This window comes from Tauraco erythrolophus, chromosome 8 (assembly GCF_009769465.1).
Source record: "Tauraco erythrolophus isolate bTauEry1 chromosome 8, bTauEry1.pri, whole genome shotgun sequence".
Taxonomy (NCBI): domain Eukaryota; kingdom Metazoa; phylum Chordata; class Aves; order Musophagiformes; family Musophagidae; genus Tauraco; species Tauraco erythrolophus.
The window spans coordinates 6,843,342-6,854,975 of NC_141472.1; the positions used below are offsets into that span (position 1 = coordinate 6,843,342).

The window sequence follows — 11,634 nt, forward strand, 5'->3', positions numbered from 1 at the left end:
GCCTCCAACATCTGCAAAAAAACGGCTTGCACTATTGGGCTTCATCCTGCACTACATGCATCACCACAATACCAGTTGCCCAAGAAGCAGAATTGTATCCTCACTTCCTACAGAGCTGTAATTTGCTACAATTCAACTGTAAGATAAGAACCCAGACCAATTTTTTTTTCCTACTGAGTTATGCACACCATCTCTTTCCAGTGAGGAAGTCCCTGGAGTCTGAGCTCAATATGCAGTCTCTCCTTTAGGAGAAATGTTTCTCTCATTTTCTACCACCTTCCAGAATGCTGAAGGAATTTTGTATCCTTGAAATCCCTTGTCACTTTATCAAAGCAAGAAAAAAAACCCGTATAAGTAAAAAAAAGATGTGTAAGCACAAAAAAGCTATTGTGGGAAGTCACAGTAGTTACAGGGATACAAACCCCATTTCTTGAGGGAAAGATGCAAAATCAAAGAACTTTTTGTAATTACAGCAATAAAAGTAGAACAGATTATTAAAATTTGCACCCACCAACATCCTCCTAGTGCTTTGCTTACAGAACCCAGTCCCTGCCCTTTGCCTGTTCTTTTTGTTTTCCAGTTGCAAACTCCAGGAGCAGCCCATCCCCATTAACGCTTCACCTAACATCCATTTAACCCCACTAGGCATCTCATCTTAAGGTACAGACACCCTTTTCCTTACACTTACCCATCGGATACACTCAGGCCATAATAACTTATAAAATCCGTTGCTTCCTCACAGTCTTTGAACATTAGCATGCGGACCAGGTGATCCAAGGGAAACACTGTACATCTTTGGGTGCTCACAGTGTAGGCAATATTGAGAGATTTGAGAGCATCTTTACGAATCTGGGCAAAGATAAAGGAAAAATCCACAGAACTACTAAGTTAAAGACCACAAAATAGCTATGATTATAGTATAAACACAAAAATCATTTTTAAAAGAAATCAGTGCTTTGTCATCAAATATCTACACAAACAAGTATTCAGATTTAACTTCCTTTTTAAATTTTATGCACTGGGTTTCTAGTTTCTGCTACTCTCTGATGCTGCTCATTTTGAGCATTGCTCTTTGCAATCCTTGTGCAGAAGGAAAAAGCTTGCAAGGGCTTTTGAGAGCCCAGGTTGATACCTCCTTTGCAAAGTCTCAGGCATCCTTCTCTGTTTCTTAATTATTTTCAGGGGAAATGACATGTATTTGTACATAGTTATGGGGAAAAAAAATGTTGAGAAGAGCATTTTAGTATTTGCCATTTATATCATAGCAGAAAACTCTTAATACATTTTTAAACCTTTCTGAAAAAGCAAGAACATTGTTTTTAAGGCTAAATATCTACCAAGTTTTCAGCTAAGATTTCCTCCCAAAAGTCCCAGGTTGTTTTACTGATTAACATTAAAAAATAACCATCTGTCTTTTTCTCACCTGGTTGAAATAACAATGTAGGAGACAGGCATTCAGATAGGAAGCTGCTTGCACTAACTTGAAAAACCTCACAAAGTTGTTGCTGTTTAATGCAGCAAAAGCTTGAACTGCAAATCTAACTTCAGGAGAGTTTCTAACCTCTGGGTGAAACTGCTGTACTTCTCTGTGGAGACAAAAGACAGAGACAACCCTTTTGCTTCAATATTAACATCACAACTCAATAGCAGCCTGTAACAAAATGGAATTAAAATTAGGAATCTTAAGTGAGACATGCAACTCTTGCCCAAAACCAATGGCTGTGAATTAAATTTGCAGTATTATTTACTGATCATTAATCATCTAATGATGTTTGCATAATCAGCATGCTATTATTTAGGTACATCACTCCAATGTCTAGGGAAGAAGGCAGTCAAGAGGTTGACCGGAAAAGGAACGTATGACTGCCCACAAAACTGTTTTTGCTTGGTCCTGCTGTAGACAAAGCAGTGAAGCCTGAATATCACTCTGGGAAAGAAAAAAAAAATTGTTGATTGAGAATAGCGAAGACTTGACTTTTTGTTTGGTTGGTTGTTTTTTTTACTACCTGCAGAAACTCTAGTGAGATATTCAAGGAGATAAAACAAAGCCTTTTTTTCTTTTATTAAAAAAGACACTTTTTAAAATGACCTATTGAAAAACTCAAATAAAACATTATTACAGCACACTTTTTTTTAAGAAAAAAAACTTCAACTAAACTCTTCATTTCCATTACGATTTGTTTGGACTTAATCTTAATCTCAATTCTTCCCAGAGGCAGAGAGAAAACAAGTGACATCTGTTGTTCCCACCTGAGAATATCACCCTTGTTGAGATTCAGCAAGACATTGTAACCTCTGAACTCTGCTTCACTCTTGCAGTAAATCCCCTTGTTAGCCAGGTCCTGATACATCTCCTTCAAGCTCTGCAGGCATTTAGTCATGTTCTCATTGTTGATCTTGGCATCAAAGGAGGACATGGGCTCTTCGCACAAGTGGTGAGCACAATGGATGTGAAAGCGAGTGCACTTCTCAATCAGAGACACCATCAACGGGTTGCAGAGGTGTTGCTGGGTGATATCCTAACCAGAATGATAAAGAAAGCATTGCGTGTACTTTTAAACTACAGTTGAAGAGCACAGTCATCTGGCACTACCTTTGGAAAACTCATCTCAACTGTGCTTTGAGCCACTTTGCAGTTCAAAATATTTGAATTACTATGGCTGTTTGCTTCACTTTTCACAGCATTATGCGCTCTTTTGCTTTCTGTCATCAAACATCTCCATCTGCCAGTGCTTACCTTTCTTATTCCACGAGTTCTGTTCCAGACAAAGTCGTACCATTCTCGGTAGTTTCCTTCTCCTTGATCCATAATGTTTGTCACTAAATAGTCCATGGTCATGCTCAACACCTCAGAGGGTCTCAATTCATGGGGCAAAGGTTCCTCCTGATCTGCTGAGGACCTGCTATATTCCTTGATCGCTGCTGCATGATCTACCTGAAGATGTGGAGAAAAGAATCGAAGTCCAAGGAGTATATTCAACTTTTCAGGAGTATAGAGGATTTCGTCCCGTTCATGCTTTTACTTTAATGAGGAGCAAACTACTAAAGTTTCCACTGTTCACACTAACAACCCACGTCCATTCTGCTACAATAGCAAACATTTTATTTTGTTTTATGACAGAATCCTAAGAGTTGACCTAGTCTCAAACTCAAAACTTCAAGACAATGTATACTGCTGCCCTACAGTTTTAGAACTACAAAGGCCTGCCTGCAGCTAACTAAAATACATGACTTAAAGTGAAAAAGCAATTCTCTAGCTTTCTTGCTTTACAATAGGGACTTGAAAGACATTAATGAGATGGCCTCCAGAATTTCCCCTGTAACCAACTAAACACCACTGACAGCTTTATATGAGCAGCAAGTGAACAGACATCCTGGGAACAACAAACTCAGGCATACAGAGGGCTCATACCTTGTCAGATCCTAGAAGCAATTCAAAGATACTGATCTGGTTTCTTGTCTCCCTCATGTAGCGTTCCTTTTCAGGACACATGTCTGGGCAAGTGCCAACAACAGTTTTTGCTTTGCCAAGATCAGTCCTTTTTACTCGAGCTAAAAAAATTAATAAAAAAAATGATCACAGACTAAGCCTATCTTGTTTTTGTTTTCATGACAAGCTACTACTCTGACACGCCAAGAGAGCCCTAAGCATGCCAGACACCTCAGCTGGAGACTGTACATTAGTCAGCAGATGGATGTGAAGAGGGACATTGCTAGGGTAACAGTTCACAAAAAAAGCTGGTGGGAAAAGGTCTCTAGAGATTCTCATCCTTCCTCTACCCAGAGCAAGGCTTTACCCCACCTTGACATGGTCAGAAACAAACAAGTTCTGTCTCGGGGCTGCACCACTCCTTCAGGGAAGTTTCTCCTACTGTCCCACATGGATATTGAGAGTTCTGCTGAAAAGACTGGAGCCTCTAAAAGATACCCAATGTTTTGTGTCCTATTCTGTTTTGCGTCCAAACTAAGCGCCAGCAACTTCCCAACTCCACATCAAGCGGCCATGAAATCTGTTTGTCAATATTAAAAATCAAATCTTAAATTAAAAGCAGGGTCAGCTTTGGAATGGCAAGAACAGGATGGAAGGGTTTACAACCCAGCACTGTGAAACAAAGAGCCATTTCTTGAAATAATGACCAGCGTTGTCATAGTCTCAATTCAGAGAAACATCATTAGGCTTTGGGTAGCTTTCTTTAAAGAGCCTGCAGGGATGCCAATCTCCCTACGTGGCCTCCTTCACAGAAGATGAACAGTCTGCTATTCACTTTCCACAAGAAACACGCGTGTTCTACAATAACACATACAACAATCCCTCACAAAAGAAGAGTGTTTTACAGACTGCTCCATGTTAAACTCTCTCTTTAAAGCCATTTCCATAATATCACAACAGCTTTGCAACAAACACCTACTTCTTTTCAGCAGAGAAGCAGATGTTACACTCCCTAACTTGTGTAGTTACCTTGTCGCATTATTTTGTCCCTTTGGTCTAGAAGACGGTACCTTTCCTCAGATGTCTCGGCCACTAATCCTACCAGGTTACCAAGAGATGACAACGAAGCTCCCAAGGCCTCCGAGCTCTGCCCTTCAGAACTAGCATCAAACAGATCTGCTTCGAACTGCAGCGCCTTTCGAAGACCAGGCTTCTTTGCCGGAGAACTGAAAGTAGAAGATTTTTATCAATAATACACTAACGCATGCCCCAGCCTTACTCAGTTCACTCTTGTTTAGGACAAACATCTCTGTTTAGAGGAGTTTTTGTTCTCAAGACAACGTATCAAGTAAATTAAGTACGTATCAAAGTACTAAGGTTGCTATGAGCTAACACTAGCACTGGGAGTTCACCTGGTTAAATCCTCAGCACTGCCCTGACAACACTGCCAAGCACTCTCGGTTGTGGTGAAAGCCTCAACCTTTGTACAAGAGAAACGGTATTACTGAATCTGTCTGAGAGTGGACAGAAGCAGATGGCTACTGCAGTATTTTGGCTTCACTAAGGCACAGCAGTTTGCATTTTAGACCAGGAACGAAGCCTGCTGTTTGGTGTGAAAGAAAACAAATGCTTTCTATAGCAATTACTAAAAGATTTTACAGGGCCCAGATCCAAACATGTTTTTTAAATCAAGGAACACGCATTCCTTCACAATATATCACTAATCTTTATAATTCTTTGACTACACATACCAAATGACTTCTGTCAAAATGAGACACACCGTTAAGGTACCACAGAAAGATGACAACCCTACCACTTCAGTGACTGACACAAACCAGGATTCCTGTACAAAGACCATTCACTTGAAGTGAGACAAGACGATGATCCAAACTCACCAGCTACTCTGAAAAGGGGATTCTCGTTGCACAGACCTGTAATCGCCTACAAATAAAACTGCTCACTTCAGAAGTTCATTTAACCATGGCCACAGAACAGTGTCATTACTGCATGGCCCCATTTTGGCTCTACACCGTTTCATTCAGTTCCCTTACGCCTCACTATTGCAGGTGTTGTTACGTTACGAACAGAACAGACAAAAGAAACATGCAGACCAAAGTAGAAGGCCTTAATAATCAGTTAGAAGGATCTTTCTGATAAAGCGTGAGATCTGTGAGCCTGTAATTCAGCCAAACCAGAAGAGGCAGATGAAGCACACTCCCCAACAAGAACACGAATATTTGGCACACACTGACCATCATTTTCCCCCATCCACGCTGTTTCCTGTCAGATGGCATCCTAGAGGAGCAGACGTACCTTTTACCAGGCATGACACTGCTGGCAGAGGATCTTACTAAGGGCTTTCGAAGAGGGGAATGCTGATAGTTTTGCTCTTCACTGCTTTGCCTTCCTTCGTCTTCACCTGCATTCTTCTCTTTGGATGAAAATTCTCTTTTTGCTGGACCTGAAGCGACATACAAACATGAAGCCAGGTACTCGCTAAATAGTTTAAGTAACAACTCTTGTTTTTTTTTCCCCCATTGGGATGGTGGTGAACAGTTTGTTTAACAAAATAGCATTAGAAAATAAATCCAAGAGTCACATTTTTGTACATGTATGCAAAATTTCCAGGAAAACTTGCACTAGAATCTGTACCGAGTAAGCCTACCAACTGCTAGTCAGCCTCGCTTCCTTAAAGAAATGAGCAATAACTGTAATTGGTCAGTGGATTGCCAGTAAATGAAGTCTGATCCCCTTCCCAGTTTAAGATCTCTCAAGTTTCATAGATTTCATAGATTTTTAGATTGGAAAAGACCTTAGAGATCATCCAGTCCAACTGTCTCTAATCCCCATTAAACCATATCCCTAAGTAGTTCATCCACCCTATTCTTAAACACATCCAGGGATGGGGACTCAACCACCTCCCTGGGCAACCTATTCCAGTGGCTGACAACCCTTTCAGAGAAGAAACACTTTCTAACATCCAACCTGAATCTCCCCTGACTAAGCTTGTACCCATTTCCTCTTGTTCTATCACCCAACACTAATGTAAAGAGCCCTTCCCCCACCTCCCCACCATCCCTTCTCAAGTATTTGTAGGCTGTAATCAGGTCTCCCCTCAGCCTCCTCTTCTCCAGGATAAACAGCCCCAACTCCCTCAGCCGCTCCCCATAAGTTTTATTTTCCAGCCCCTTGACCAGTTTAGTCGCCCTTCTCTGGACTCGCTCCAGGAGCTCAATATCTCTCCTAAAGTGAGGGGCCCAAAACTGGACACAATATTCCAGGTGCGGCCTCACCAGTGCCGAGTACAGGGGCAGGATCACTTTCCTGTTCCTGCTGGTCACACTATTCTTGATACACGCCAGTATCCCATTGGCCTTTTTGGCCACCTGGGCACACTGCTGGCTCATATCAAGCCGGTAGTCAACCAACACCCCCAGGTCCTTCTCCGCCAGGCAGCTCTCCTGGGATACAATCCACAAGTTGTAACGCTCTACAGGATTTGAAATCCATTTCACCTATGTAAACCACAACTCCCAGTGCTCCTGCTGAGGCATTTTAATTATTAACTTCACATACCCAAGCCTAAACTGAGGCTGGTATGTCCCCATAAGAGTTACATCTACACCTTGCAGGAAAGAAGAACTTCTTCTCCCAGGAACAAAATTTCAACCAGTTAGATTTCTTAAATGCTCTCAGATTATTTTTTTTTTTAGAATGCTGTCATCCATGTTTCTATAGACTTTACATCACAATAAAATGACAAAGGCAAACAGGCACCTCTATAGCAGCCGCTTCAAGAAGTTAATTCTCAGAAACACAACCCCGCAGCTGCTCATTTTCTGGAAGGCAAGTTTGTGGTTGGTCAAAGCTGTGGTGAACCATTCATTTGCTGACATCTGAAGTGCATCCCCAGACTAGGACCTCAAAGCTACACATGAAGCATTCATAAAGTCAAAGAAAGGGAAGCACTTGACAATTTAAGTTTTCGCCTAGAGGGTCAACAGCCAACATTCACATCTCCTCTTGCCCTAAGCCCAAGCAGGGTCTGGAATCCAGGTTTCCCATTTCTAAGATCAGTTCTCTGCAGGTTGTTCTCTCTTTTTGGTTCAAGCAGCATGTAATCACTGATATGCAGAATGCAACCTTGGCAACACAGACACTCGCTCTAGAGTACTCCTGAACTCGGTTCCCAGGACACTTTCCTGAAAGCTGAAATCTCACATCCCAGGCCATGCTCTGAAGCAGGCAGCAAGGCATTTGAAACCAGATTTTCTTACATCCCCAAAGAACATCCTACTTCTAGATAGAAGCACAAAGTTAACATCACCTTACTCCTCTTGTGTGGCCGCATGAATGGTTTCTAAATTCTCTTGCGAAACTACACTGCCATTTCAAGTGTCTCCAGCTCTTTTACACGGCTGAAACAGCATTTGGCTCAGATCAACAAAAACATTTTAGACAACAAGAATTCAAGAAAGAAACAGTGCAATTTCCAACTGTGATTTGCAGTCGCTCATTTAAAACTTCCTCAATACCAGAGGACAGTACTGCAGATGGTGGAAGCTTACAGCTTACAAAAGCAACTGGTTAACTTCACAAGAGAAAAATTCTCCCAAGGGTTAAGTCATCCCTTCTGGCCTCCACAGTTCCCAAGCCACACGCTGTTAAAGGCTGAAAAAAGTTATCCTGGAAGCAATTACATTCTTTATTCTGTTCTTTTTCCCCCTCCCCTGCACATTCACTATCAGACACTGCTGGAGACAGAGCTAGCTGATGCAGGACAACTATTTTTATGCTTCTCTAATGAACAACCTTCAATGCTCTCAGCGTCTTTGTGCACTGTACAGTGTGACAAGTAGAAGCCAAAGAGAACCACCATACTTCTGGAGTTGTAAACGTTCCTACTATGGAGATCATCTTTATATCATTCTCAGCACATCAGGAAACAAGAATAGAGCAGATAGCATCACCTAGTAATCATATCTGGAAACACAGACTCACTTGTTTTCTTCTTTTGCCAAAATGTCACTATGTCTTTGTGCAACTCTTTCGCTTTTTTTCTGGCAAGAGCTGCAGAGGCCTGAAAGAAAACAAAAGCAGAGTATGAAAACCTATTAGCACCACAACACCGAAACATGCAGCGCAGTTTTTGCCAGAGAAATGTTTACCAATTTCCATAAAGTTCTGCTTACTGCATTTCAACCTGTCACTTAAGACGTACATGCAACCAGCAGGACTGGTTTCCACAAAAATAGCTGCTTTTCTTAGAGCTACAGCACGCTTACAGCACTTGAGACCAAAGGCGTGTTTTTAAGCACAAAACCACACGGTCTCTGAACCGACTCCTCAACACACCTCAGCGCTGACATAACAGTATTTCCAGCAAGCAGGTCACTCTGCAAAGATCGCAGGAGCTCACCTCGCCCTCAGTGCTGCAGAGCCTGAGCAAGAACATAGCAGCGTATGGAATTCAGGTATGGGCAAGGTGAGACAACAAACAGGGAAGATTCCCTTTGGTGCCTGAGCTGGATGCTGGCAGGACAGCCAAAGCCAGGCAGAGCTCTGGCAGCTACACAGTTTAGGTGCAGCTCAGTACACTTCTACTTCTATCTGTAATACAGCGCTTGCGATACAAAAGGTGAAAAACAGACAGCGTTTCCACGCAGCAACGCAGCTCTCGGCAGAGACAAACCCATCCCCAACGCTTCGATGTAAGCTTCCCATACTCACATGATCGAAGAAGTGGACAACGGCCGTTTTTTTATTGCGCCGGGTCATGATCCGTCGGACTTTTACGAACTGGCCAAAGTGCTTCTCCAGCACCGTCCTGTCGTTGAGGTAATCGGGGACGTTTTTGCACTGGATGGCCGTCAGCTCGCCGGGTGACTGCCCCCCAAGCCCCTCCGTGCTCTCGCTGCCCCGAGCCCGGCGGGCAGGGGTCGCCAGGACGGCATCTACGACGAGAGGCGGGCAGGCACCTCAGAAAGTGGGATGACGCTCGGCCGCCAGGGTGTCCCGGGGCTGCCCCTCACCGCCCCTGCCTACCTTCCCGGGGGAGCTCCCGGGCCTCGGCCGGCGGGGGCTCCTCGGCGGATCCGCGCTCGGCCTCGGCGGCGTCCCCGCGGTCGCGCTGCTCCCGGCCCTGGCTGCGCAGCATCTCCTGCAGCGTGCGGCTGAAGAGCCCGCCGCCGCGGGACCCGCACAGCAGCACCGCGCGCTTCTCCGGCGGCGCCACCGCCGCCCGCCCGCCCGCCGCCGCCCGCCGCGGCGAGCGCTCCCGCTCCCGCTCCTCCTTCCGCTTCAGGCCCTTGGGCGCCGGCTCCCCCGGCTCCTCGAAGAGCGGCCGCGAGCCCTTCTCCTCCGGGCGGCCCAGGGCGGCGGCGGGACGCGAGAAGGAGAAGGGCCCCCCCGCCGCCGCCGCCGCCACCGCCTCGGGGCCCGCCTCGGGCGCGAAGCCGAAGGGCTGCGAGAAGGTGAAGGCGGTGGGGGCGGCCGGGCCCTTCTCCGCGTCGCCGCCGCCCGCCAGCGGCTTGAAGGCGGCGGCGCTCTCGGGCGCCTTGAAGCGGAACTCGGGCGCCGCGAAGGTCCCGCTGCCCGGCGCCTCGCCCGGCCCCGGGAAGCTGCTCAGGTTGGTGGGCGGCTTGAAGCTGAACGCCGCGTTGCCCGCTGGAGCGCCGCTGCCGCCCGCCGCCGCGAAGGCCGGCGCCTGGCCTAGCCGGTAGGACGGCCCAAAGGCGGCGGCGGCGGGCCCGGGAACGAAGGAGAGGCCGGTGGTGACGGCGGCGCCGCCGCCCTGCCCGAAGACGGCGGCCTGCCCGAAGCGCAGCGGCGGTGGGAAGGCGGGCGGCCCGCGGAACGGGCCCCCGGCGTTCATGGCGGCCACCGCCTCTCGGGCGGGAGGGGGCGGTGTCCCGTCGGCGGGAGAGGGCGGGGCCGCGGCCGCGCAGGCGGGCGGGCCGGGCCGGGGGGCGGGAGCGCCGCCGCCGCTGCCGGCATGAGCGTGGTGGTGCGCAACGCGCAGCGGGCCGTGCCGGTGCGCCGCGCCCCGCTCCGCCGCGCCGTGTGCGCCCTGCGGGCCGCCCTGGGTGCTTCCCGCTTCGACGTAGGGGTGGTCTGCGCCGGCAACGGGCTGATGCGGCGTCTCAACGGCGCGTACCGGCAGCGCCCGGAGCCCACCGATGTTCTCTCCTTTCCGTTCCACCGGGTGGCGGCGGGGGAGCTGCCGCAGCCGAGCTGCCGCGACGAGTACAACCTGGGGGACATCTTCCTGGGGGTAGAGTACATCCACCAGCAGTGCCGCGCCACCGGGGAGGACTTCGACGGCGTCCTGGCGGTGAGCCCCACCGCAGGCAGCGGGCCTGCCCGGCCCTCCGCGGGCAGCGGTCCCCCTAGTCCTGCGCTGCGGGGAGGAACAGCCGTGGGGTGTCCTACAAGGAGAGGGCTGCTGCCACTTTCCTAGCTCGGCCGGGCTAAACAAGGAGGTGGTGATCTTCCAGTTGGCCCTGTGTTTTTAAGCTTACTTATTTTTAACTGGCGAGCTGGGACACTACCTGATCTTTGCCGTTTTGCACGCGCAGGACTGGTTTTCTCCCGCAGGTGCTGGCAAAACACCAAATGATTTGGTGCGGGGTTAGCCCTGGTCACCCCTCGGATCCCGCTTCGTGCGTGGCGGGCTGTGCAAGCGAGCTGCCGGTGCTGGGATTGAGTCTGTAATACACGTCGTTTGTTCTTGCCCGTTTGCACAGGTGACAGCAGCCCACGGATTGTGCCATTTGCTCGGCTACCAGCACAACACAAAACCCAAGTGGCAAGAGGTACGGCGACGCCCCGGAGCTGGGGAAGGTGTGCCTTTGTCGGGCCGTACCCGGGTGGAAAGCAGCCCCCTGTCTAGCCCCCCCGTGGCGGGGAACCCACGAGTCCTGCCCGCCGGGCGGGCGGCTCTGCAGACCTCTTGCCCGCGTTGATGCCGCCGTTGGCAGGCCCCGCTAGCCCAGCCGCGCAGCGCGGTGCCGGTGGCGCTGACCGCGGCGCCTCTCCTGCGCTTTTCTCCCGCAGATGTACCAGAAGGAAGTGGAGATCCTGGAGGAGCTGAACCGCCTCACCGGCGCCCGCCTCCGGCCCCTCACCGCGGGCCTCTTCTGACCCCGCGCCCGCCGCTTCCCGCCCGCGCACCGAGGGGCCGGGCCGCCGCCGGGGCCGCCCCG

General features: G+C 48.6%; 2 protein-coding genes across 2 annotated transcripts in view; one reads left to right on the forward strand and one right to left on the reverse strand.

Annotated features, from left to right (window-relative positions):
- MCM3AP (minichromosome maintenance complex component 3 associated protein) overlaps nt 1-10,304 on the reverse strand; it is a 31,216-nt gene extending 20,912 nt beyond the window's left edge. Inside the window, exons 1-10 of the mRNA XM_086616052.1 lie at nt 9,476-10,304; nt 9,161-9,384; nt 8,432-8,510; nt 5,744-5,891; nt 4,460-4,656; nt 3,413-3,552; nt 2,738-2,935; nt 2,251-2,519; nt 1,424-1,586; nt 689-849 (exon numbers count right to left, since the gene is read on the reverse strand). Of these exons, the coding sequence (XP_086472178.1) occupies nt 689-849; nt 1,424-1,586; nt 2,251-2,519; nt 2,738-2,935; nt 3,413-3,552; nt 4,460-4,656; nt 5,744-5,891; nt 8,432-8,510; nt 9,161-9,384; nt 9,476-10,304 (2,408 nt within the window). The remainder of the gene's footprint in view (nt 1-688; nt 850-1,423; nt 1,587-2,250; nt 2,520-2,737; nt 2,936-3,412; nt 3,553-4,459; nt 4,657-5,743; nt 5,892-8,431; nt 8,511-9,160; nt 9,385-9,475) is intronic.
- Nucleotides 10,305-10,424: 120 nt separating this feature from the next.
- On the forward strand, nt 10,425-11,572 carry YBEY (ybeY metalloendoribonuclease). Its single transcript, XM_086615725.1, has 3 exons — nt 10,425-10,763; nt 11,176-11,244; nt 11,486-11,572. Exons 1-3 carry the CDS (start codon nt 10,425-10,427, stop codon nt 11,570-11,572), a joined length of 495 nt encoding a protein of 164 aa, XP_086471851.1.
- Nucleotides 11,573-11,634: the final 62 nt, after the last annotated feature.

What these genes read in the sequence shown, in the direction of transcription:
- YBEY (XM_086615725.1), top strand. Translation starts at nt 10,425, where the DNA reads ATGAGCGTGGTGGTGCGCAACGCGCAGCGGGCCGTGCCGGTGCGCCGC. An exon ending in ACTTCGACGGCGTCCTGGCG is followed by an intron (nt 10,764 to 11,175) that starts GTGAGCCCCACC and finishes CCGTTTGCACAG; the next exon opens with GTGACAGCAGCCCACGGATT. An exon ending in CAAAACCCAAGTGGCAAGAG is followed by an intron (nt 11,245 to 11,485) that starts GTACGGCGACGC and finishes TTTCTCCCGCAG; the next exon opens with ATGTACCAGAAGGAAGTGGA.